Source organism: Myripristis murdjan, chromosome 22 (assembly GCF_902150065.1).
Source record: "Myripristis murdjan chromosome 22, fMyrMur1.1, whole genome shotgun sequence".
In the NCBI taxonomy this organism is placed as follows: domain Eukaryota; kingdom Metazoa; phylum Chordata; class Actinopteri; order Holocentriformes; family Holocentridae; genus Myripristis; species Myripristis murdjan.
Window position 1 is genome coordinate 385711 of NC_044001.1, and position 27193 is coordinate 412903.

General features: G+C 49.8%; 2 protein-coding genes and 1 long non-coding RNA gene across 4 annotated transcripts; 1 reads left to right on the forward strand and 2 right to left on the reverse strand.

Moving 5' to 3' along the window:
• The first annotated feature begins 3775 nt into the window (after window positions 1-3775).
• fbxo34 (F-box protein 34) lies at window positions 3776-24891 on the forward strand. 2 transcript variants are annotated; one of them, XM_030044234.1, is made up of 4 exons: window positions 3776-4063; window positions 6568-6650; window positions 8327-10465; window positions 24849-24891. In XM_030044234.1, the coding sequence occupies exon 3, from the start codon at window positions 8485-8487 to the stop codon at window positions 10429-10431; it is 1947 nt and encodes a 648-aa protein (XP_029900094.1). In that variant the 5' UTR covers window positions 3776-4063; window positions 6568-6650; window positions 8327-8484; the 3' UTR covers window positions 10432-10465; window positions 24849-24891. The 2 variants fall into 2 exon arrangements, with proteins under 2 accessions (XP_029900094.1, XP_029900093.1); XM_030044233.1 differs by lacking the exon at window positions 24849-24891 and having other exon boundaries at window positions 8327-11393.
• On the reverse strand, window positions 13732-15737 carry LOC115354071 (uncharacterized). Its single transcript, XR_003927759.1, has 2 exons — window positions 15117-15737; window positions 13732-15085 (listed from the first exon to the last, which is right to left on the reverse strand). It is a non-coding gene; the product is annotated as an uncharacterized LOC115354071 (long non-coding RNA).
• On the reverse strand, window positions 15741-26016 carry atg14 (autophagy related 14). Its single transcript, XM_030044235.1, has 11 exons — window positions 25440-26016; window positions 23617-23679; window positions 23331-23373; window positions 21437-21518; window positions 20820-21057; window positions 20481-20710; window positions 19763-19880; window positions 19413-19503; window positions 18363-18448; window positions 16452-16626; window positions 15741-16115 (listed from the first exon to the last, which is right to left on the reverse strand). Exons 1-11 carry the CDS (start codon window positions 25697-25699, stop codon window positions 15990-15992), a joined length of 1512 nt encoding a protein of 503 aa, XP_029900095.1. The 5' UTR covers window positions 25700-26016; the 3' UTR covers window positions 15741-15989.
• Window positions 26017-27193: the final 1177 nt, after the last annotated feature.

The following is a 27193-nucleotide window of genomic DNA, read 5'->3' on the forward strand; positions in this document are numbered from 1 at the left end:
TGCTTCACAATAAAATGAACAAAACCAAGTGCTCAGTAACAAGATGCAAAGAAAAGAAAGTGGTAAGTCAGATTGAATCTGTTTTCTATCTTATGGGGAGAGGAACAGCTGTGCTCTGGAAATATTTCTTCAGTGTTAAACTGATTTGTTTGGAATTTAAAACTGAAGTGGAAACCGGACTGGACCGGACCGGACTGGACCAGAGCAGACCAGATTCCTGCAGGGACTCAGTTTCTCTTAGCTTTAGCAATAAAAGTTTTTCAGGTGAGTCAGCGTTATTTTGGTCGTCCGGCTGGACTGAAATAAAGGCACAAAGCTGTGAGGTCACTGTTCTCTGATGACGTCACATCAGGGGGCCCAGACGGCCGCCCTGAGGAACGCCGAGAGCCACGTCACCCCTCTGATACGGCAGAGCCGCGGCCGTCCTGCCGGCGGCGGGTCGTCCTGACACCTTCTGGTCCAGGAGCCAAGAAACCAAAGCATCTGAGAGTCTGAGCATCAAAGTGAGAGCGACGAGCAGTGAGACGAGAGGCAGTGAGCCAGAAATGAGCAAAACATCAGGAAAATATTACAAGAAAATGACCTGGAAATTAAGCAACTAATAATAATAATAATAATAATAATAATAATAATAAATAAAATACGAAATGGCCAGAAGTTGAGCAAAATTCCTGAAAATAGAAGACTCAGATGTATTGTTTTTCATAGATAGATAGATAGATCTATAGATAGATAGATTTACTTTATTGATCCCAAACTGGGAAATTATTCTGTTACAGCAGCATCAGTAGAGACATAAAAAACACACTGTACAATATAAAGCAGACAGATTAAATAGAATAAATGCAAAATATATACAATAAAGACTATACACGGTAAAAAAAAAAAATAATTATATTCTTGTAATATAATGTGAAATATATAATTATCAGACTTACAGTTTTTCTGGCCTGTTTTCCCTCACGTTTGGTTGATTTTCTTCTTTAAAGTTAATTTCAGGTGATTTCTCGGACCCTGGACTGTTGTGGCTGCTGTGACGCGTTCAGGCCAGCAGGGGGAGACTCTGAGCCCCTCAGACACGGGCCGTGTGTCCCCTGTCCCGTGTGCACCGTCCCGACACATCAGGGACACACCTCCATATTCACATGATCAATAATCAATAATCAGTGCTGCAGGTTTAGTGTGGTGGGTTAAGACAGAGACAGGATGAAAATATTTTAATAAATCATTTAGAAATATCAGTGACTCTGAGCTGCAGGCAGAATCACATCTCGATCACATCTTGTGTGTGTGTGTGTGTGTGTGTGTGTGTGTGTGTGTGTGTGTGTGTGTGTGTGTGTGTGTGCGCGCGTGTGCTCTCTGAGGCTCTTCTGTAAAATAATAATAAAAAAAAAAAATGCTTCACTTCCGTGTCGTCGCGTCTCTTCTTCTGTGAAAGTCAGCTGGACCGGAAGCTGCTCGAGGCCCAGCTGCTCATTTATGGATGAAGCGCAGCCGAAGATCGTGTATGCAGGTGAAGATGACTCCCTCCTCGGTGTGTGTGTGTGTGTGTGTGTGTGTGTGTGTGTGTGTGTGTGTGTGTGTGTGTACTAAATGAAAGGAGAACAGTGTTTTGTTCTTCTACCTTCTGTTTGTTTTGAGACGGAGACAATCTTTGTCTTAAAGTTGGTCCTGTAGAGACGTCTAACCCTAACCCTGCCTTTTCTGCATTAATGAGACTTTTATCACAGAATTCTGAGAAAAGTTTTCATGGAAAAAAATATGCAAGATAATTTTCCTCTGACATAATTATACCATTAATTTGGAAAGAAAGGCAGAATTTTTTGTAAAGCAGATGTCTTACACCCTCACTGTTTTAAGAGCTCACCGACATACACTAAGGAATCAAATGGTGACCTCTGACCTCTGACCTCCAGCTGTGTGAATGAAAATGGGTTCTCTGGGCAGCCATGGCTCTCCCCTTTGCTAGTGTTTCTAGACTACCTTGTCTGTTTATTTGTTTTTTATTTTTATTTGGGTTTTTTTTGTTCATATTACTTGTCTGTGTCTTTTACGGATTGTATGTGTTGACACTGTCACAATCTCAGGACACAATCCTCATACCTGCTCTGTTTGTCAGGAACATAAGACCAAGTTGTCCCCTATGGAGTGGTGAAGTCCTGCCCTTCCTCTTCCGGTACATGGGTCCTCAAAAGCAAACAATTATCAATGCGATCCAATGGGCAGATAAAAATTATTTTCTGGTCCCGTTTGAATTGTGCCATGGATTTCACATATGTTGTTTGTGATATTTAAAGATCATTTTTCACACAAAGAAGACTACAATTTAGCGCGAAGAATATTAATAATGTTAGGTTTTGTGTGAGCCGCTTTGTGACCTACAACTCTTCGCTGCTCTCGGTGTGAATGATACACGTCACCACCTGCACTGGACGCCTACAACAGACACGGCCATTTCTCTGCTCCACTTCACCGCCTTTTTCCAAGGGCAGGTTAAAGCTTTGAAGGGGGGAGAATCATTACAAGTCAGTGCATCTTGACTTGAATCTGGATGGAGGAAAAGGGCGATGACATGACATCACATACGTGACACAGCATGTAGTCTTTCTAATTGTGTTTTCTCAATAGCATTTAACTATTTAAGCCTGTTATTTAAGCCTGTAAACAACATTTGTGTAATCCAAGGCATAACGACCGGGGGATCAGAAAATAATTCTTTTCTGTCCATTGAACACCATTCATTTTTTCCGCTCCGAAAGGTCCCATGGGGGTCCACCGGAAGGGGCGGGACCTCACCACTCTATTGTGTTTTATTTGTTTACTCTGGACATAAAGGAAAATGAGCATTGTTACAGCAGTGTAATGTATACATAAGATTTCACAGCTAAATAAAATATACTTGAAACATGATTCACCATCGAGTTAAGAAGGGCCGGTTTCTGACACATTTCCACAACCCAACGCTCAACATCCAGTCACAGGGAAAACCCATTCATGTAAACAATTACTCCACATATGACCAGAATAACTGGACCCACAGAGCTGAGCTGCACCTCAGATTAATCTCCAGGTTCCAGCTCTCAGACGATGATCATCACTTCTATTTGACCTCTACAGTTGACCTTTGACCCCTCAGTAAAGTGGCTGTAAGCACAGACATATATAGGTAGACTGGACGCCTCACAGTGGAATCCCAGTAGACTGACGTAGTCGACCCCGTGATTCACTGTGCATTAATGTATAACCAATACAAGCTTTCAGAAATAAATATCTATTCCCCTTGAATATTTTGAAGTTGTAGTGATATAGTTGTTATCACACAAGACTTATTATTTATAGACCCGGGTTAAATTCTCACTAGAAGCATGTTTTTCCCCTCAGATCAGAAAACATACTTTATCATTAGACATGGTGAATTTTAAGATGCCTGTCAGTCCATTTGTTATCAGTTTCGGTTTCTCATGGCCATATATTAAGATTAGGCCTATGGAAGAAATATATTTTGTCAGTAGAATAAGGACACATTATCAGTTTTCAAGTTAAATATATGCACATTAATGTGATAGGCATATTAGTCTAAATGGTGTAATGTTGATGATTATCTAAAATGTGAAGATGGAAAAAAGGGGGAGGGGCCAATCTAGCCTCTTAATGTCTATGGCTGTAAGAGCCCGGATGCTGAGGCGCGCAGTTCCGTCAGCGGACATGGGAGAAAAACTTGCTTTGATGAATCTTCTTCAACATAGACGATCTTTGCGTGGCGTTATGACGTCATCACGCTGCTGCACCAGCTGGACGTCTCGGTCAGTAGCTGTTAGCTCGGGGAAGCAGGAAGGTTCAGTCCTGCGGAGCCGCCGCGTTTCCTCACTTTAACTTTTAAATCCGCGTCGAACGGCCGCTAACAGAAGCTAACAGAAGCTAGCAGCCGCTAATAGAGGCTAACGGAGGCTAACGGAGGCTAACGGAGGCGCTGCAGCGGCTCGGGAGGCTCCTGAGGACTGAGGCTGTTTCCCGCAGCCAGCGGCTCTTCCAGCGGAAGGATTTCCTAGTTCCCCGTCGTCAGGTGGGTGCTGAGCCCCTCTCCTCCGCCTGTCTGTCGCTTCCCTGGCCGTCAGACTCGGCCTGGTCCAAAACTCTCCTCGGTTCCTCGGTTCCTCTCGGTCTGTCTCTGCTAGCGCAGCAGCTAGCTTCGCAGGCTAGCTAGGTAGCCGGCTCTACCTTTACCTCAGACGGTTGTAGCGGTAGCATGCTAGTTAGCCGTGCGGCCGGTGGCGCTGCGGAGACAGATCTGCTGACATTTGGTTTTGCTGCTGGTCGTGACGTCATGTAGGTTAAGCGGACCTGAGCGTCCAGGTGTTTTTGCCTCAGCAGGAAGCAGCTGGCTCTGTGGGCCCTGCAGCCAGACAGCCAGGCCCCGGGTCAGGGCCGGGGTCAGGGGGGGCCCTGGGGCCTGACGGGGCCCTGAGGGTCAGAGGGTCTGCTCAGGTGAGGGTCTGCTCAGGTGGGGGTCAGTCTGCTCAGGTGGGGGTCTGCTCAGGTGAGGGTCAGTCTGCTCAGGTGAGGGTCTGCTCAGGTGAGGGTCTGTCTGCTCAGGTGGGGGTCAGTCTGCTCAGGTGGGGGTCAGTCTGCTCAGGTGGGGGTCTGCTCAGGTGACCTGTGGTCAAACTGAACACCTGCGTGGGGTCGGGCTGGGCTAACGATGATCCAGCCCATAGAACCAGGAGAACGTGACACCTGAGTCACATGACCAGATTATCCAATCAGAGGCAAGCAGATGGCGTGTGTGTGTGTGTGTGTGTGTGTGTGTGTGTGTGTGTGTGTGTGTGTGTGTGTGTGTGTGAGGCAGCTCCATCAGAACTGCTATCAGAACTAGGAAAACACCATTTCCCAAGATCCTCCACGGCTCTGCTGGTGAAAGGTGTGTGTTTGCGGTCGGAGGTCGGAGGTCAGAGTTCTGTGACGCTGCAGGAACACCTGCTGTTGCGTTTTAGGGCGGAACCTTCCTTTAAATTTTAAAAACAAAAACAACATCTCTCACCACTTCCTGTTTCCTCACTGCAACGATATCACAGGGTGGGAGGAGCTTATAGGAGGGTCTACATCTCAGGTGGGAGGGGCTTAGAGGACGGGCTGGTGTGTCTCAGGTGTGTTTGGTTCATCACCAGAACCAGTACCCATACTACCATACTACTTAGTATGCAAGAAACAGAATGAGTATGTCCCAGTACACAGTGTGTCAGATGCAGTATGCCAAGAGTACCAGGATGTTCTACTACATCAGTCTGCATGTCAGCATGCTGCTCTGGCCATGCTGACCCACAATCCTTTGCACAGCGGACGTTACGTGGCAGTGACTGAGCTGCGTGTACAGGCCACGCCCACATACAGATGACAACAAAACACATATCACACTCACCTGGCTCAGGTAGAGCAGCAGGTACAGGAAGACAGCAGATCAGAGATCAGACAGAGGACAGCGCAGAATGAAACAGCAACAACAACATTCAAATGTGGAGCTACAGACGGAGGAGGAAGTGAGCGAGAGGGGCGGAGCTCAGGGAGGACGCATGGAGTGTGTCCAGATAGTATGCATACGTATGCATACTGCATACTACACTGCATACTTTGTAAGGGCAGCTGCAGTACATACTAAAAGGAAAAAGTATGAGATTTGGAACGCAGGGCAGCTCAGTGGAGGTGTGACTGACAGGTGACAGGTGAGTGACAGGTGACAGGTGAGTGACAGGTGTGTGACAGGTGAGTGACAGGTGATGTACAAGCAGCTGTGTGTGCACCTGAACAAGCAGTTCAACATGAAGCCCCGCCCTCACAGGAAGTCTCTCCTCAGTCAGACTTGGACCTTCAGCCTGTTCACACTGATTAACAATCAATACACAGCTGTGTGTGTGTGTGTGTGAGTGTGTGTGTGTGTGTGTGTGTGTGTGTGTGTGTGTGTGTGTGTGTGTGTGTGTGTGAACTTTGTGCCTCAGTATCTGCTCAGATTGAAGGAGCTTCATTCCATCTGTTTTCTCTCCTGTGTGCTGCTAACGCTGTGCTTTTCTAAGGGTGTGTGTGTGTCTATGTGTGTGTGCGTGTATGCATGTGTGTGTTGTGTGTGTGTGTGTGTGTGTGTGTGTGTGTGTGTGTCTGTCATGTCACTTCAGCGAGACTCACTCAGGCGACACATCCTCATCAGCTGAAACTGATGGCACACGTTTGGGTGAACTGTTCCTTTAACCTCACCAGAGTGCGCGAGGCCCCGCCCCCCCTCTCCTCCAGCCAATCAGATGTCTGCCTGACTTTGTTTACCACAGAGTTCTGGTATTTTATTGGCTGGCTGACGGCTTCCTGCAGGGGGGCGGGACTAAGACACACACACACGATCACAACTGTCAGTGTGATTGACAGCTCACCTGACCAGTCTGAAACCACACACACACACACACACACACACACGTTTTGATACACACCCACTGAATGTACTGTTTTTGAAGCTGTGTGTGTGTGTGTGTGTGTGTGTGTGTGTGTGTGTGTGTGTGTGTGTGTGTGTGTGTGTGTGGTTTCCAGAGATGTGAAGCTGGGAGTTGGAGGGGAGCTGCCACTCAAACCAGGACGTCAGCGCCGCCAGCCAATCAGCACACAGTGTGGAGGTAAGCCCCGCCCCTCATGTCATCTGGTAACTTTTTCATCATTTTAACATCACACACACACACACACACACACACACATGCACACATGCACAGGGGGCGGAGCCAGACTAAACACACTGAGGGTCTGGACTCTCATTGGTTCAAATCAAACAGCCAATCACATCAGGGAATCATTCAAAGCACATCTCGTGCACTGCTGCCGTGCACGCTCGCTGTCTGTCTCTCTGTCTGTCTGCCTGCCTGTCTGCCTGCCTGTCTGTCTGCCTGCCTGTCTGTCTGTCTGTGTTAGCTTCATGTCTCTGTTTACTCTCAGATCCACAGCCACATGTTCAGGCACGTGCAGACACACACACACACACACACACACACACACACACACACACACAGTATGACATCACCAGTCTGCAGGCTGTGTGTTCCAGTCAAGTTTGGACTTATTCCCACACACACACCCATTACACAGAAGACTGCCCCCTCCCAGTGTGTGTGTGTGTGTGTGTGTGTGTGTGTGTGTGAGCACTACAACTGAAACCAAATAGCAGGGAGAAAACAAGTTCCAACCGTGGGGCCCCGCAGACCGCCGGCCCTCTGTGCTCATATCTTAACACAAAAGGTTTAACACACACACACACACACACACACACACTGAGCACGTTTACATGCACACCATATTCCTGTGTGGAATATCCTCAGTATTCCGGTTGCACACGAGTCGTGTAAACACACTGAACCAGATTAAGGTCATATTCTGGATCAGACTCCGGGCCTGTGCCTGTTCTAATCCTGAGCCTGAACGCCCTAATCTGGAAACACCCCAACAGGAACATTCAGTCACATCTGCTCAACGAGTCCTGATCAGAGACTTCAGTATCATGGAGGATATCAGCTGCTGCTTCATCTTCTTCTTCTTCTTCTGTATTTCCAGCAGAGCAGACGCCTACAGGCGTGCTGCTGCCCCCCGCAGGCTGAGTGTTGCATTACATCAGAGCGTGGAATACCCCGAAACACGGGAACATGCCAAGGAACATGTAAACAGAATGTTCCAGCTGCTGCAGCGCATACAAACACCTGAATCAGAATATGGCCTGAATCAGAATATGGCCTGAATCAGAATGTGACCTGAATCAGAATATGACCTGAATCAGAATGTGACCTGAATCAGAATATGACCTGAATCAGAATGTGACCTGAATCAGAATGTGACCTGAATCAGAATATGACCTGAATCAGAATGTGACCTGAATCAGAATGTGACCTGAATCAGAATATGGCCTGAATCAGAATATGACCTGAATCAGAATGTGACCTGAATCAGAATATGACCTGAATCAGAATGTGACCTGAATCAGAATATGACCTGAATCAGAATGTGACCTGAATCAGAATGTGACCTGAATCAGAATGTGGCCTGAATCAGAATGTGACCTGAATCAGAATGTGACCTGAATCAGAATGTGACCTGAATCAGAATGTGACCTGAATCAGAATGTGGCCTGAATCAGAATGTGACCTGAATCAGAATGTGGCCTGAATCAGAATATGGTGTGCAGGTAAACGGAGGCAGTGTGATAGAAATAAAATAAAAGGCTGATCAAGTCTCTCTCTCTGCCTGTCTGTCTCTCTCTCTGCCTGTCTCTCTCTCTGCCTGTCTCTCTCTCTGCCTGTCTCTCTCTCAGGTGTGTTATGTCGGTACGTCACCCAGCAGGAGGTGCTGTTGAGGGCTCATGCCACCTCGGGCGGTGGTAACCATGGCAACACGGGCAGCGGCCGCCTTCCGTTAGGCGTCATCTCCACCAACACGCTTCGCCTCGGCGGTGGCGGCAACGTCGGTAACATGAACGGCGGCGCGGCAACACAGCGACTGAAAGGCTCCGCCTCTCCCGCCTTCTCCTACCCCCTGCTCCTCCCCCCTCTGGGCTGCGAAAACCAGGAGGCGCTTGGCCTTTACCAGGCGGCGGCGGAGGACGGCGAAGCCCCGCTGGACATCTGGGCCGTCATCCGACCCGGAAACGTCCAGGAGAAGATCGCCATCTTCGCTTCGGAAGGCAGAGCTAACGCCACGGGGGGAAACGAGCACGGCGGCGCTCGTGGCCCCGACGGCAGGAACAGCGGTTCTCAGGCCGTGAGCTCCGACCCGGCCACGGGGGGCGGGCCGCCGCGGGCCGCCAAGTTCAAGGGAGGGTGGGACGAAAACTCCATCGCCAAGCGCCGCAGAAAGTCTGGGAAACAGAACCTCCAGCAGGACCAGAGAGCCCGGCTCCTGGACGCCCAGCAGCACAGACCCGCCCCTCTCTGCGCCGGCCCGCCGGGGGAGGAGGGGCAGCGCGGCGGCGAGGCGGAGCAGCAGCAGCAGCAGGAGGAGGAGGAGGAGGAGTTGAAGGCGGTGTCGGTGGTGGAGATGGTCGCATTCCTGGAGCAGAGAGCTGAGCGTCCCGACAAGCCGCTGCTCGCCCCGCACAGGAGCTCCGCCTCCATCACGTTGTCCTGCACGCACAGCCGGCAGGGGGCGGAGCTCCGGCCCGGCGGGGAGGAGGAGCCGGAGAGCGTGCGGGTGTCAGACATGGTGGCCCGGCTGGAGTCGGCGTGCCTGCAGAGGAGGACTGTGGGAGATCTGTCCCGCAGCAGCAGCCTGAGGAGGACGGCGGGCCGCGTGCTGCTGGCCGGGGCCCAGCCCGGCTCCGCCCCCGGCTCCGCCCCCGGCTCCGCCCCCTGCTCGCCCTCTTCTCCGGCCCCTTCGTCATCATCATCACCAACGACATCATCATCCTCACTGCCTGAAGGCCAGAGTACGAGCCGCTCCGCAGGACGACCTGCCACAGAGTCCTGGAGCTGCCCCCAGGCCACGCCCCCCTGCCTGACCACACCCCCCTGCCTGACCACGCCCAGTACAGATGAGTCCAGTTGTGAGGCTCCAGAGGCTGCAGGGCGGAGCCAGGTGATGGAGACAGAAACGATGCCAGAGCTAACACAGACTGACACCCGGAGCCACGCCCCCTCTCAGAGCCACGCCCCCTCTCAGAGCCACGCCCCCTCCCCACCCGGCGCAGCGTCTCCCTGGCAGGCTGAGCAGGAGGAGCCGCCTCCCGGCATGTTGTTTTTCTCAGAGCCACGCCCACTCCTGCAGACACGCTCTGCCCCGCCCCCTGCTCCCAGCACACACCCCGCCCCGCGTCCGACCTCCGACCCCGCCCCTGCCGGCCGTCTCTCTGGGCCAGACGAAGCGGTGAGTGGGGCGGAGCCGCAGAGGGAGGAGGCGGAGTCGGGGGCGAGCCCCGGCTGTGCGGCGGCAGGGGCGGGGGCGGGGCGGCGTGCGTCGGTGTCACAGGACTTCCTGGAGCTGCGTCTGAAGCTGCAGCAGCTGCTGGAGCCGCAGCCGTACCTGGCCGTGCTGCCGCACCACCTGCTGCTGCACATCCTGCGCCTGCTGCCCACCCAGAGCCTCGCCGCGCTCAAGTGCACCTGCCGCTACTTCAAGTTCATCATCGAGACGTACGGCGTGCGGCCCGCCGACTCCCGCTGGGTGTCCGACCCCCGTTACCGTGACGACCCCTGCAAGCAGTGCAAGAAGCGGTACGGGCGCGGCGACGTGTCGCTGTGCCGCTGGCACCACAAGCCGTACTGCCAGGCGCTGCCGTACGGCCCCGGCTACTGGATGTGTTGCCACGGCGCCCGCAGGGACACGCCCGGCTGCAACGTCGGTCTCCATGACAACCACTGGGTGCCCGCCTTCCACAGCATCAACGTGCCCATCTACAGGAGGAGCCGCGAGCCCGACGACTGACTGTGTGTGTGTGTGTGTGTGTGTGTGTGTGTGTGTGCGCGTGCCTTGTTGCCATAAGTGCATGTTTGGGTTTGGGGAGTTTTACTGACCGGGCGGCAGACTGCCCCGCCCTCCCGCTGCTCTCAGCCAATCAGCAGCTAGTTCCTGCTCTGGTTCGTTAATGTTAATGAGCTTCAGACTCCGCCTCCGCAAGACAGGAAATGGAAATCCCGGCCAGGATTCCACTTCCTGTTTCAGGGGCTCTCGGCACAGGGAGGTCAGAGGTCAAAGCTGTCCAGAGAACCTGGTGAACAGGAAGTGATGACAGCGTCAGGATGCACGCTGACATCACAGTGACATCATCACATCCTGTGACAGTTAGTTCAGTTTCCTCGGAGCATCGCGGCGCCATCTGGTGGCGAGCGGTGGCGGCGGCGGCGCAGGATGGCGGTCAGCCGGCCCGGTCCAGCTGGGAGTCACATGATAATCTACTTGATGTGTGTGCACCTTGTTTGTGTTTACATTGGACAGAGGGGGCGGAGCCTGTGGGCGTCTCTCTGCCAGGTTTTATCTGCGGCGGCTGATAATCTCTGATAATCTCAGAATGTTTGTGCTGTTATCTTTATTTTTATTCTCTGATGTTTTTGGAGGGAAAAGAGGAGCCGTTGCCTTTATGAGCTGATGCAATACGACCCGACTGTAGAGATTTAAAAAAAAAAAAAGAGAGAATATGATGAGTGACGAGTCTCTTTGGGCTGTTTTTGGTTTTTTGTTTTAAGGTTTTTTCTTCTTTCTCCTGTCAGGACTTTGGCTTCAATAAAGTGCTTTCTCGTTGGGTTTTGTTACAGTTCAGACTCGACTCTTCTTCTCTTGGGTTTTTCTCACGTTTCGACGCTTCAGGCCTCAGACTGTCTGAGCTCACAGCCTCTCAGTCCTGCTGAGTTACAAATGAAGAGGAAAAAATAAAAGATATTTTCTATTTCTATCTTGTGACTTAAGAAATCCAAAGTGTTGATTTTTTTTAAACTCCTGACACATTAAATCAAGAGTGAGTCCTTCCTTGGTTTTACCTGAAATATTTTTGGTTTTGTTGTTTGTCTTCAGTTCAGAATGAAGGAGAACACTGCTTCAGGATTTGCAAACTTGTAGAAATGATGAGACGATAAACCCTCTCAGGTTCCTCATCACAGGTGCAGAAACTCCCAGCATGCAGTTTCCCTGCAGCTGCTCAAGTGAATTTAGGGGGAAACACTATATCAAACAATCAGATAAGAGAAATAAAAATAAGATAAAACATAAATGCAATAAAATAGCAGCTGCACGTCTGTGTCTTCATTTTCTCACAAATGCAGTTTTTGTTTTCATGGATTTTTTCAACAAGCCTCCTCTCTGCTGCTCGCGCCTTTCACCAAACCTCGAGCAGCGACACCTGGAGGAAACGGTTCAGATCGCCGCTGAGCCTTCACACTTTCTTCACTCCAGTTTTCCATCAGCCGAATAAAGTCCTCCACAGGAGTTTTCCTAAAAGCAGCAGCACTCGCTCCTGTCCCTCCTCCTCCTCCTCCTCCTCCGCCAGGGAAAATAGTCCCTGGGGAAGCGTTTTGCTTTCCACAGCTGATTACACTGGTATACAAATTTTTGAAAATTGTCTGCCTCCGAGATAAAATTGGCTAAATCTTACATACTTTGATAAGATGAAGTGGAAAACAAATGATAAAACTGATGATTGGCTGTTTCCAAGATATTTAATGACAAAGTTTTCTTATGTAACATGTATGTACATACATGTACATACATGTAACATACATGTTACATACATGTACATACATGTACATACATGTACATACATGTACATACATGTAACATACATGTACATACATGTACATACATGTAACATACATGTTACATACATGTACATACATGTACATACATGTACATACATGTACATACATGTACATACATGTAACATACATGTACATACATGTACATACATGTACATACATGTACATGTGAAAGAATACTTCCATCTGAAGTGTCTGAGTGCGGCCCTGGCAGAAGTCTCATGACTCTTGGTAACTAAATGTATTTCTTTTCTTTCCTGATGGGGGAACCGCCCAGCGCTCACTGCTGTGATCTGTTGGTTCTCACCAAATCAGTGGAACTGCAAAAGGCATAGATTTTTTTTTTTTTTTGAGCCGCTGATGAAGATCAGTTGCACGTGTTGGTGCCCGACTCTCATCCTGATCCCGTTTTGCATCCAAAATAAAGACGACATGCCTTTTTCACAACAGCACTTAAACTGCACTTTAGTGATGCAGAGGTTCCCTCAGCTCAGAGAACAGAGGTTCCCTCAGCACAGAGAACAGAGGTTCCCTCAGCACAGAGAACAGAGGTTCCCTCAGCTCAGAGAACAGAGGTTCCCTCAGCACAGAGAACAGAGGTTCCCTCAGCTCAGAGAACAGAGGTTCCCTCAGCTCAGAGAACAGAGGTTCCCTCAGAACAGAGAACAGAGGTTCCGTCAGAACAGAGGTTCCCTCAGAACAGAGGTTCCCTCAGTGTTTACAGCTCAGAGAACAGAGGTTCCCTCAGCTCAGAGAACAGAGGTTCCCTCAGAACAGAGAGAACAGAGGTTCCCTCAGAACAGAGGTTCCCTCAGTGTTTGCAGCTCGGAGGCGTCTCTGCGCCCTCAGGTCAGTTTGAGGGTTAGGGTTAGGGTTAGGTGTCTCACTGACAGTTAGAAAAGCTGCTCAGGACTCAGGACATGGAACAAAGTGTTTGATCTGTCAGAGGTCACGTTCTGTCAGAACAGCTCAGAGGAACATGTTCTACACTGCAGAACCTGAAGCTCAGACACAAAAACATCCTTTCAGTTAATAATCGCTCTCATTACTTGGTACAGAATTTCAATATTTGACTTATGACTGTATCTTATTTTTTCTTTTTTAGTAACTGAAGTGGTTTTGTTGTGGCAGCAGAGATCAGCTGTGGTTTGTCATTGAGGAGCAGAACATGAGGAGGCGGCTGCTTCAGCCACAAACCCTCAGACTGACTCTGAATCTGATCTGAGACGCTCTGCTGGCCTTCCTGCGGTGAACTGATTTTGACAAAAACAAACGATAAATAACGTTTGATGACGTGTTTCTGTGGAGATGAAGATATAAAACTTTAATATCTTTCAAACATTTATACATCTGAGACACTTTGAGGCGCTGCAGACGTCCTGTGGAGATCGGCCAATCAGAGGGCTGGACACGCGTGAGGCGTTCAGGTGTCTCTGTAAAAGTGTGTTTTATTTTTCAGCCAAACAAGATCAGAAACATGTGAAACAAGAAAACAGGCTTTTATTTCAAATCAGCGTTTTATGGCAACAGAGAAAATGACAGTCACACGTCTGCATCTCATCTCATCTCATTTCTGCACAGGAAACAAAACAAAACAAAACAAAAGAAAACACGGGGAGTTTCTCACTTCCTGTTTCCTGTTGAGTGTCAGAGGAACCGAGCGGCTGGGTTCTACCTGCATGGCCCGGTTCTACAGGTGGACTATTGCTTCAAGGAAACATTTACATGGTAAATACCTGACCTGCAGCAAACCGCTCCGGTCAACATGTGGAGTTCACACAGAACCACAAGAACCACGACGCTGACCCGGAACAGGAGCCGGAGCCGGAACAGAACAGGAACAGGAGCTGGACCGGAACAGGAACAGGAACCGGAGCCGGAGCAGAACCGTCCCTGGCAGGGTGTTAGCGGGGACAGGCTAACAACAGGTTAGCTGCTAGCATGCTAACATGGTGGAGCAGAGCCAATCAGGATCCAGATGAGCAGCTGGTGAGTTCCTGTGTGAAGTGACGTCATCAAACCAGGTGGGACTGACACTTCCTGGTCCGCACTGAGCATGTGCGGCTGTCGGCGGAGACGGGACAGGAGTGGGACGTCCTCAGGGCGTCCGAACGGTCCAATCAGACGGAGGCTCGTCTCTGCCGCACACGCTCAGTCAAGACCGGGCAGAGACGAGGACTACAGACACGTCACAGACATCTTGTGGTTTCCATGGTGACAGCTGAACCCAGGTGTGCTGGGTTTGCAGTTTGCAGTACACACACACACACACACACACACACACACACACACACACACACACACACACACACAGGTTCAGGTGTGCTCTCCAAACACTAAAAAAGTTCCACAGCTGTTTCCATCTCCATGGCAACAACAGAACTCTCTCTCAATCCAACCAATGAGAGCGTAAGACAGTAACGTGGCGTCTGATTGGACAGGAACAGGACAGACACGCCTCACAGCCAGGAAGCGATCGCTCAAACTGATCAGCGATCAGATCCCAGGGACGATCGATCAGCAGCCAGAGAGAGTTTAGTGTCACACAGCGGGGGGCGGGGCCGAGCCGGGGGCGGGGCCGAGCCGGGGGGCGGGGCGGGGGCGGGGCCGAGCCGGGGGCGGGGCGGGGCCGAGCCGGGGTGGGGTGGGGCCGAGCCGGGGGCGGGGCCGAGTCGGGGGCGGGGCGGGGCGGGGCTGAGCCGGGGGTGGGGCGGGGCCGAGGTCAGAGCTGGCGTCCCGTCCTGCTCGCCAGGATCGAGGGTTCATGCATGAGGTTCAGCGTCACCATAGCAACCGCTACAGACTCTGTGACTTCCTGTTTCAGAGAAAACTTCCTGTTCCTATAGACCAACCCGCCATGCAGACAAGATACACACTACAAAATAAAAGTTCCCTTCTTGGTGTGCAGACAGACAGGCAGACAGACAGGCAGACAGGCAGACAGACAGACAGGCAGACAGACAGACAGGCAGACAGGCAGACAGACAGACAGGCGGTCTCAGCAGAAAAGATGTTGAGTTGCATAGCTCCAAACAGATCACTGCTCAGCTCTAACAGTGTGTGTGTGTGTGTGCGGTGTGTGTGTGTGTGTGTGTGTGTGTGTGTGTGTGTGTGTGTGTGTGTGTGTGTGTGGAGCTTCACCTGCTGCTTAAAGGGGAACAAGAACAGAGTGTGAACCTGGACCAGAGCTGAGTCAGTGATGTCACTGTGATGTCACTGTGATGTGAAACCTGGCTCATCAAGTCACAAGAAAACAAACAAACAAACAAACACACTCTCTTCTCTCTGATTGGACCAGCTGGACTCGCTCAGCAGCTTCTGATGTTTCAGAGTTTCATGTTTCTGTCCGTCGCCGTGGGGCTCCGCCTCCTCCCAGGCTCCGCCTCCTCCCAGCCTCCTCCCAGGCTCCGCCTCCTCCCAGGCTCCTCCCAGCCTCCTCCCAGGCTCCGCCTCCTCCCAGGCTCCTCCCAGCCTCCTCCCAGGCTCCGCCTCCTCCCAGGCTCCTCCCAGGCTCCGCCTCCTCCCAGGCTCCTCCCAGGCTCCTCCCAGGCTCCGCCTCCTCCCAGGCTCCTCCCAGGCTCCCCTTAAAGTGTCAGCTGAGCGCCACCTGCTGGTCACACCCTCTGCAGCCGCTGTGTCCTGTTCCAGTCCAAACCGCATCAAACCAGTCCGGGCCAGTTCAAATCAAATGAGTCCCAGTCACTCTGTTCCGGTCTGGTCCGGTCTGATCCGGTCCGGTCAGCGCTGGCCGGTGTACGCTCTCAACCAGGAAGTGACGGAGGCGGCGGCAGAGGAGATCATCCCTCCAGCGTTGGCGGCTGGCTGGGAGACCTGCAGCAGTGCACTCTGGGAAAGATCCATGGACTGCAGGAGGAGGAGGAGGAGGAGGAGGAAGAGTGGTTACAAACAAAAAGTACAGCAGAGCTTTTACTTTGAAAGCCAGCAGGAAGAGGAAATGAGGAAAAGCATGTCAGTCAGTATAGTCGAGAATTCTAAACATTTCAGTAAATATTTTATGACGTTACACTAAAAAATATTTTCGTTTAGTTTTCAGGTGATCAGCTTCACCTTGGAGTTTCTGTCATTCTGAGGTTTTGCCATTTACTCTCTGATTGGTCCAGACTAAGAGCCATCATCTGTGAATTAACCAATAGGAAGCAGAGTTCCAGCAGCCGGTTCCTGATTGGTCCGCTGTCCTACCTGTGAGGGGATGTCGCAGAAGCGCGGGCTGGGCACCGTCTCCCAGTCCGTCCCCAGGTCCGTCTCCTCGTCCGTCACCGCCTCGTCGCCGCTCTCCTCCGCCGGCCCGGCCGCCTCCGGCTCCACAAACTCCATCGACTCCTCCAGGTCGGCGCTCACCTCGAACGGGCCCGTCCTGATCCGGGCAGAGCACATTCACAAAATCATGAGTGGACGTCCCGGGACGGAGCAGAGAACTGAGAACCTCTGGAGGACGTTCTCTACACACTGATGACGAGTGGTGGGTTAGATTCATCGAAATCACGATTCGATGTGGCATCGATTTTTTCACGTCGATTCTTTTCCACCAAACCCGGGAAAAAAAAACCTGGAACAAAAAGTAGGTAACGCGCGCGCCACCCGGACAGTTTAGTAGGTGGGACCACAGCAAACAGAAGCAGCTGTTGTTTGTTTGCAAAAACCGTATTCATCTGAATATAAGACGATATTTTTTCCATTGAAAAAACGCCCTCGTCTAATTTTGGGGGTCTAAGCAAACACACCTGTATTGTACCTGCATGTAAACCAGTAGGTGGGCTCGCCTGATGCTGTGATTACCGGTGAATGGCCACATTGCGCCGTCAATAATCAGCCATGTTGTCTGTGTCAGTGTCCATCAGGTGGGCTAACCGGGCTAACCCTGACCCACCTGCTGCCGGCCGGGGGCTTTTCATTCAAACAAGATTCTGTCCATATAAAAAGTATTTTTCAAAAAAGGGTCTTGAAAAAGAGGTCGTCTTTAAATCGGGGTCGTCTTTTATGTGGGTCAATACGGTATTTTATCTTATCCAAACTGAAGTTGAATTATTTGATTTTGAAGAATGCACTTTTTCTTGTTCCCTTGCAATAACATGGCGGTTTATGATGGTGAATTCCAGACTGAATAATCTGACTTTATTTGGAAGATTGCACTGTTTTGCCTTGGATGAAGGCAGTTTTGTCTTTGGGATTGTAGTGAAGGCTGTTATTGCCTTGTAAAAATGTCACTTTGCATTTACAAATGGCACATGTTTCCATTTAATAAAATTTGATGGAGATACATAATTATGTTGTTTACGTGAATTAATGACCTTACTAAAGTGTCTTCTAGGTCCAGGGGAGTCATACTTATCTGTACAGAAATGATAGTCAATGGTGTCCTGTAGTGCTGTAGTTACTCTTTGTTATGATGGAACGGGCTTATGCAGTTCTTTCACTGGCCCCTAGGTGGGGCTGTGCTGTTGGGTTAAATGTTAGATTGCATAGTCAAAATATTGTGTCTTTGAAAATTTGAAAATATTTTGTCTCTGAAAAATAATTCCTAGTCAAATGTTCAAAAAATCTTTATTTTGAGAGTGACATGAGTTAATTTATGGGCTGTTTATTTACGAAGCTAGCCACAGATTAACACAAAATCAGTCTTGCATGGAAAATAGCTGAAAAATCACAATAATCGAAGAATCATGGCACCAATAATCGCATCGACTCGACAAATGCTGTAATCGCTATAATCGAAAAATCGAAGCTCCCATAATCGAAATCGAATCGAATCGTGAGGTACCCGCGATGGAGCACCCCTACTGATGAGCGTGTGTGCACCTGCAGGGGGCGCCACAGAGCCTCAGCACAGCCAGCTGGACAGAAGCTCAGCTGTTTGTTAGGAAGCAGATGATTGGTTCTCCTGTGGTTCTGCAGCCAGTCAGCAGCACAGAGCCTCAATGCCAGTGCTAATCTGCTCAAACTCACAGCATTTTACAGCCATGGATTATAATCTCAGTTTATAATCCTGTCTGCAGCAGAAATATGGACAGGAACAGTCCAGTTACTGATCAATATCTGGAATCAAATTTAAATCTGCAGGTTCTGAATTGATCAGACAGACAGGTGTCTTACCTGCCCAGGTTGTGGTTGTCAGGGGCAACCAGGAACATGATGTTTCTCAGAGTGTGATGAGGATGGAGCTTCTCACTGTCTACATGCTGTACACACACACACACACACACACACACACACACACAGATTATTTGAAGTTGTCAGCCAGAGAGAGAATCATATTTTTGTACCAAATTAAAAGCCTGAAGGTAAAGAACCTGATGACAGAGGTCAGAGGTGTCACACACACACACACACACACACACACACACACCATGGTCCGCATTACACATGACATTGAACGTCCTCTATATAATTTGAATCCTGGACTGTGGAGAACAGCCGAGTCATGCTTCCAATATCATGAGTCAGTCAAACAATAATAACTAATAATAACACAACAAACTAATAAAAAAAGCTAATAATTGAAATAAAATGAAACAAGACAATCAAATCAAGTGTCGTTATATCTGATTTACACCCCAACTATACTTGTTGGATTTGATTGTTTTGTTTAATTTGATTTTAATTATTACTTTTTGAATCAAACTGATGTGTTAATTTGTACACAAAAAGGATTGTTTCATCAGATTGTTTTGTCATGGTTTGTTTTTGCATTCTGTTTTTTAGTTACTATCGATCCTTTCTGACGTGATAATCCTATCCTCCATTTGAAACTTTGGGATGTGGCGTCTTCCACATTTTTTAGAGGTAAATATGTGTTTGAAAAGGCCACAGCGCCACCTGGTGGGCTGTGACCCTGACAGGCCGAGGGAACAGCAGCGCCACATTTATTGTCCTGTAGCAGGCGCTGTTTCCCGCAGGTGGGCACCACCTGACGCCAGAGTCCTGGCTGGAAGCAGGTGGAAGGCCGTTTCCAGGCGGGAGGGGCGTTAACGTGTTGGAGTGGTTTTCCACCTTCAGTCAAATGAAAACGTGTCTAACATGAGATCACAGCTGATTCAGGGTCAGCAGGGCCGCGCAAAAACTGTAACAAACACCTTTTTTCCATTCCAACTCAGCAGTATCAGTGATGTCATGGCGTGGGTGGTGATGTCATGGTGTGCATACCTGGGAGAAGCACAGGTGCAGGATGTTGGTGTTGAGCTTGCTCAGGGCTCTGGTGAAGCGATAGCGGCTCAGGTTCTCTCCACAGAACTCACTGAGGACACAGGAACATGATCACACAGGAACATGATCACACAGGAACATGATCACACAGGAACACCATCACACAGGAACACCATCACACAGGAACATGATCACACAGGAATCAAATGTGGCTCATTGAACACATGTGGACTGCAGGCTTTGGGGCCCAAACTGCATGGGATTAGCAGAAGGTGAGCGTGTCTGCAAAGGGGAGAGAACCCATTTTCATTCACACAGCTGGAGGTCAGAGGTCAAGGTGTGTGCTGTACCTGTTGCAGAGCTTCTTGGGCAGGTTGACGTCCAGGATGTGGGACAGGATGTTGACCAGCTGGGTGGCGTAGCACAGCGCCGCGCTGATGGTGTGAGCCGGGTTGATGTGGTCCAACTCTGCTCAGGACGAGGCAGGAGGTCAGAGGTCAGAGGTCAGAGGTGACATCATAAAAACACTGAACATGTGTGTGTGTGTGTGTGTGTGTGATCTCTCTGTTGGGAGAGGGAGGGCGGAGGTTTGAGCGAGCGGCTCGGCCTGGCTCCTGTCCTGAGTAAAACACACAGGTATCTTCAGCTTTGTGTTAAAGAGTCCAAGCAGCACTTTTGACTTTCCAAGAATATTTGTTGAATGAAAAAAAAAAAAAATAAAGATTTTCACAAATAAGACAAAATACACAGAGCAAAGGAAACGGTGTGTTTTTTTTCTCCCTGATGTACAAAACAAACTGAAACTGAAATCTTGACCCAAAAACCACAAACCAAACTGCAGCGTGGCTTTATGAGGCGTTTCACCACGAGTGTAAACCTGCTACACATTTTATTATCATATTGTTATTTTTAGGTCAACAAATCTGAGACATTTGGGCACCTGATTATTTTCAAGTCCCTGTTTTCTTCTGTCTCTCCTCGTGGTTCTGTTGATGTGAAGCTCTTGGTTTAATATAAATAAAGTTTAATATGACCTTACTGTCCAAGCCCCTCCCCCCGCCTCCTCACCTGGCCCCTGATTGGAGCTTTTCTCCTCCACCCAGCTGTAGTAGGCGGAGCAGTCTCCGTTGCTAGGCAGCGTGACGGGCGGCCCCGTGATGCTGATGCTGGTCTCTCCGTTCTGGTCGTCCCAGATCCAGCGGCCCGACAGGTAGGTGGTGCGCCGCGCCTCCGCCAGCTCGCTCACCGTGCTGGAGGTCAGCGCCGGGTCGCACTCCGCCACCACGTCCGCGGGGTCTCTGGTGCGCCAACGCAGGGGCGGGAGGGGAGAAATGTGTGTAGAACATGTCAGGACATCAGTAAGCTGTGTGTCTGCGGAGCCGCGTGGCGGTGCGTTCAGGGCCTCACCTGCTGCCCTGCTTCTCCTCCTGCGTGGGGAAGATGTGGCCCGTGAGCTCCAGGATGTGCTCCCGGCGCAGCGCCGCCAGCTGGCCCAGCCGCGCCGCCAGCTCACGCCCACGCCGCTCCAGCAGCTCACCCAGACGCCGGTTGTGACGCTCGATTTTGTCCCGTTTCTCCTGGTGGCGTCCGGCCCGCCGCTGCAGCCGCTGGCTCTCCTCCTGGGCGTGCAGGAGCAGCTCCTTATCTGAGGAGCAGGAGGAGGAGGAGGAAGGTGAGGCTAAACACACTGACCTGACAACCACAGGATTACATGGCTGTCAAAGGCCTTCAAAAACATTTAGACACAAGAAACCTGATGCAGCAACACTAACTGATCATTGTAACCTGTGGAAACGTCCTTTTTTCATATTTTCAGGTTATTTTTTTGCTAATTTTCTGGCAATTTTATTGATCTTTTTTAAACAGTGGAAACCACATATAGTGATCATGTTGGTCCTTGCTAAATTGATCACTATAAGCAGATACTGAGGATTATTATTACTAGTTTTAATATCATTTTGGGGTATTTCTGCTTCATTAGAGGTAACTGAGAGTGGATGTGGGTCCTCCTCCTGCAGACTCACCGCTCTTCACCTCCTCGTTGCCCCAGCTGATCGCCTCCTTCAGCTGCTCGATCTTCATCTTACACGACATGATCTTCCATTTCTGAGACACAGACAGCAGCTTCACGTCAGAAACCACAAACAGCTCCACACCTGTCTGAGACACACCTGTCTGAGACACACACCTGTCTGAGACACACACCTGTCTGAGACACACCTGTCTGAGACACGCCTGGCTGAGACACGCCTGGCTGAGACACGCCTGGCTGAGACACGCCTGTCTGAGACACGCCTGTCTGAGACACGCCTGTCTGAGACACGCCTGGCTGAGACACGCCTGTCTGAGACACACCTGGCTGAGACACACCTGGCTGAGACACGCCTGTCTGAGACACACCTGTCTGAGACACACACCTGTCTGAGACACACCTGTCTGAGACACGCCTGGCTGAGACACGCCTGGCTGAGACACGCCTGGCTGAGACACGCCTGTCTGAGACACGCCTGTCTGAGACACACCTGGCTGAGACACGCCTGTCTGAGACACACCTGTCTGAGACACACACCTGTCTGAGACACGCCTGGCTGAGACACGCCTGGCTGAGACACGCCTGTCTGAGACACGCCTGTCTGAGACACACCTGTCTGAGACACACCTGTCTGAGACACACCTGGCTGAGACACGCCTGCGTCTGCACACCTGGGCTGCCAGCAGGTCAGCAAACAGCCGCAGCTGTTTCTCATTTCACAAACACTTTGAAATCGGAGCAGTTTCATTTGATGTCTTTCAGAAGCAAAGGGTGACTAGTAAAGTTGCACAAAAACTGTAAACAATTACAAGACGATCTGAAAATCATTGGAGGAAAAAAAATATGTAATAAATTTAGCAAAAAAAAAATTATTTATAATAATTATTATTATTGTTATTATTATTGTACATTTAAATTTAAATATACCCACCAAATGAACCCCTGAAGCCTTGGCTGCGGCCTCTTGCCACCTGAGAGCTTTATTTACACTTTACACGCTGTAAATGTCTTTTCATGCGACTTCACGGGACGCATTGCATGTATATGCTGGCAATATATTGCAATTATTATCATCAATTATTATGGATATGTGCAACACTGTTGGTGATGGTATGGCTGATGATGTTTTGTTTGTTGTCATTGTGGCTGTCAAGGCATTTGCTGAGTCCAAGACAAATTTCCCTGAGTGGCACAATAAAGTATATCATATCGTATCGTATCATAACTATGTGTAATAAGCAAAACAAGAGGTTTCTATGATATGTTGATAAATGAATGATTAATGCTAACTTGAGCAGAATGGTCTGGCAGTGAAGTTACAGCAGCAGCTCCTCTAACCTGCCGGCAGGAGGACAGAAGGTCCACATGGAGTGCAGAACTTTCCAGAAAGATGGAGAGAGCAGCTCTTTTCTTCTCCTCTGGGAGCTCAGTGGAAAACCTGCTGTGTGTTTGTTTGTGTGTCTCTTCTGCGTGATCTAATTCTACACTCTGTGTTGTCGTCATGAGTCGACACGCAGCTGCTCACTGATTGGTCGGCTACAAATTGACTCATTTAAAATATTAAATCAGAAAGCAGTCTGAGTCCGGGTGTTGGTGTGAGGGTGTCAGGCTGGGCCGGGTGTTGGTGTGAGGGGGCCGGGCCGGGTGTTGGTGTGAGGGTGTCGGGCCGGGTGTTGGTGTGAGGGGGCCGGGCCGGGTGTTGGTGTGAGGGTGTCAGGCTGGGCCGGGTGTTGGTGTGAGGGGGCCGGGCCGGGTGTTGGTGTGAGGGTGTCGGGCCGGGTGTTGGTGTGAGGGGGCCGGGCCGGGTGTTGGTGTGAGGGTGAGGTGCGGTGCAGCTCGTCCTGCTGCTGCCTGATGCAGAGCAGCAGCAGCAGGTCTGGACTCACCATCTGATCGGCCTGCAGCTTCTTGTCCATGGCCTGGAGGACTCTGTGGAGACACGGCACGGCACACAGATCATCACTGACAGACCCACCAGGCGCTCCACTAGTGCCCATTCTACCCAGTTCTGTTTCTATGGTGCAATCAGCAACGTGAGCCATGTGACTCCATTTTTTTTTTTTTTATTCTCCCTACAATGGCACTAACATGCCGTTGCAAACATCAGAGTGTCTTTGTCAGACTGTAAAACCACTTTAGTCTAAATAAAAAATCACACATTTTAATTTTTACCTCTGCTGAAGCTGCTCCTTCTCCTCCTTCAGCTTTTTCAGCCTCTCCAGCTTCTCCATGTACCTGAGGAGAAGAACAGATCACCTTCAGTCCTGAACCTGGAGCTCTGCGTCTGACTGCTGGCCCCTGCTGGCCCCAGGAGCTCAGTCTGGGAAGAGGGTTTTTGACCTTGGATGGCGGTGTAATGTTTACTTGACTGACATTGAGGGAGAGGGAAAAAAGTGCCACCATTTTTAAAATAAATTGATGTGAGGCATAAAGTAAAGAAACTGGTATCGTATGTAACTAGACAACCTAACGTATGTCATGCTGGGTTGTCAGTAAGGCGGCTAAATATTCAATGAAATGTTTGGCTCAATTTTGTTGAGGGGGAAACTGTCATGTCTGTCTCCAGCAGGGTCCCTTGACCTCTGACCTCCAGCTGTGTGAATGAAAATGGGTTCTCTCCCCTTTGCAGACACGCCCACCTTCTGCTAATCCCATGCAGTTTGGGCCCCAAAGCCTGCAGTCCACATGTGTTCTTGTGGCCTGTTGTAAAATGGTGTGTGTGTGCAGACTGGGGCCTAAACAGTCTTGGAGCTGCATCAGTTGGCTTTGACTGGAAAGCTGAGACTCTTGTGGATTCAATGAGCCACATTTGATTCCTGTGTGATGATGTTGGCCCCCATAGCAGCCATTTCACTGCAGGCAGACACTTTTGTCAAACTGGACGTCGCTGGAGAAAATGACCTCTAGTGACCTCTAGGAGAATCACAGCCTCATCAAACTTTACAGACACAAACTGGAGAAGGATTCAGAAAACTTAAATCACAATAAACAATAATATCGAATAGTAATACTTAAGAATCAGCACCCAAGTCCAGGAGACAAACACATCGTCCCAGCCCCCATTACATCCACTCTCCACAGTCTGTCCCTGATATTGACCATAAACAACTTAATCCTGACCCTAATCATGACATTAAGCAACGAGCTACAGTGGACAATCAAAATGTAAAAGATTCTGTCCCCATCCTAGGAAATTAAAGGTGTTTGGGCTCCCTGTTCCCCTGCCACCGCCACATGTGAACTCCAGGCGGAGTTATTTTGGGTGCTGTAACTCCAGCTGGCCGCCCGGCGTGAAACTCAGCCCGTGTGAGGCGGCTCGGGCCCGGGCCGGGCTCAGGGGCGTCCGCCTGGCTGGAGCTGCTAGCGACAAGCTAACCCGCTAAACCTGCAGCAGGCTGAGGCAGGTGTGTGTGTGTGTGTGTGTGTGTGTGTGTGTGTGTGTGTGTGTGTGTGTGTGTGTGTGTGTGTGTGTGTGTGTTGAGGCCGGACTTGGATCATAAAGCTTTAACTCGGTGCTCCGATCTGAACCGGCAAATACCAGCTAAACTGACAGAGTCTGGTTTACTGGCAGAGCCCCGGAGGAAAGCATCAAGACTTGTGTTTCTGTCATTAAAAACACACATTTAATCTACTCGGCGGCATTTATTTCAATTATAGGACTAATTCCACCAAATGATCCGGACAGCAGCGGCTCAGTTTTACTGGAACAAACTGGACTCGGTGGACTGGGGTTAAGCCGAGTTGAAGGAGCTGCATGTTCTCAGAAACCTACAGATTTATTTGCTGTTTATTCGCTGCCAGCTTTAGCGGAGCGGCAGCGAGGCTTTAAAACGCCGGGTGTGTGTGCGGGGCCCTGCGGGGCACGCAGCGGGGGGTCGGGGCCCTGCGGGGCACGCAGCGGGGGGTCGGGGCCCTGCGGGGCACGCAGCGGGGGGTCGGGGCCCTGCGGGGCACGCAGCGGGGGGTCGGGGCTCGCTGCCCGGCTCCAGGCGCACCTTTCTGGGTTCCTTCCGTCGAAGTACACGAAGTCTCCGGCCTGGACGCACCGGGCACAGGTCAGCCTCCGGCGGGCGGTGCTGCACAGCGGACAGCGCTCCACAGCCACGTACAGACCCTCCGCGTCGTCCACCGACTCCACCATCACGGAGCCCGGGGCGGGGGGCGTCGCATGCAGGGGATGGGAGCGGAGAGGCGGCCTCCCTGCGGGCTGGGAGCCGGAGGAGGCCGCCTGGTCCGGGCCGCCTGGCGCCGCCATGGAGCAGCTCGGCTACCCTCCTGCTAGGCTAACAGCTAGGCTAACAGCTAGGCTAGGCTAACGTTAGCTCAGACTTACTAAGCAAAATTAGCCAGCGCCAACCAGCCACGACTCAGCGATTTCTACTTTTTCATCCTGGTCTTACGGCTACGTTTACCACGGGGTCGCTCTCGTGCTCTTTCCAGGCTAATAAGTCATAAAAAATGGCAATAAAAACAAAGCGTGAATTGTTATTGTTTTGGTAAGCTGACAGCGACTCCTCCAGTACGTTTCCTGTTTCCTCTGATGACGTGTTAGCACGCAAGCAGTGTGGGCGGGGCCAAACGCGCCGCAACTTGTGCTGGAAAACACCTGGCCGCCTCACCTGGAGCACACAGAGCCCAACACAGCGACCACGACACAAAGCCAGCGGAAGAAAAAACATGTACTAAAGAAATCAATAAAAACGCGAATGTAAGATAATAAACTCACTTAAAGACTTTGAAAAAAACAATATTAATGACTCTTTAACCCGACCACAAAAAAAATGTATGAGTATCGCTTTATGTGTGGCCAGGAAATGCATAGCCCTGACATGGAAATCTGATTCCCCTCTACTTATTGATAAGTGGTCCTCGGAAATGAACAGTTGTGTTCCTTTAGAAAAAGTTACATATAACCTGAGGAGAAAACACATTGATCAGTTAACTTCTCATTAATATTCTGATGCAGTCTCTCTGTTTTGCCTTATTAGATTTGATGCACTGACCTTATTATTTTTATTTATTTATTTTTATTTATTTATTTATTTAATTATTTAATTATTATTATTTTTTTTTTTATGTAGGTACGTGGGTATGTATGTATGTATGTGTGTATGTACATGTATGCGTGTATATGTATGTATGTATTATGTACATATATATATTCTAATTTTGTTAGGGGAGGGGGGGATTTGGGACTTTGTTTGTATTTACATGTATTTACTAAATTGAAAATAAAAAAAACAATATTCTAAAAAAAGACTTTGAAAAAACCTGCACATGTTCATAGTTTTGATAGTTTTTTTTTGTTTTGGGAGGAAGAAACCGTCAACACGTGTTGTTCCATTCCAAATGTTTCTATAGAAGAGTAAAATCTGCTAAATGTCAGCTGTATGCCTGCTCCCCACTCCCTGCTGTGTGACGTCACCAATTAAAGAAATTCCAGTTTATGAAAGTGCAATCTTACAAAGCACGTTATTTGCACAAAGATTCACATCACAGAATATTTTAAAAAACAAGACAGTGTGATTGAAAGCTGCTGTATGAATGCAGCCTGTTTTTCTGGGAATCAGTTTGTGAACCAGGCGGCACACGGCGGCTGTGCAGCCTGCCTCCCTCCGCAGGACGCAGCCTGCCTCCCTCCGCAGGACGCAGCCTCTCCTAAAGCGGCTGAGCGTCTCATTCCTACCAGCAGAAAAAATCATTTCTGATCACGTCCTTGTTAAAGCTGCATAACGCTGTCTTTCATGAA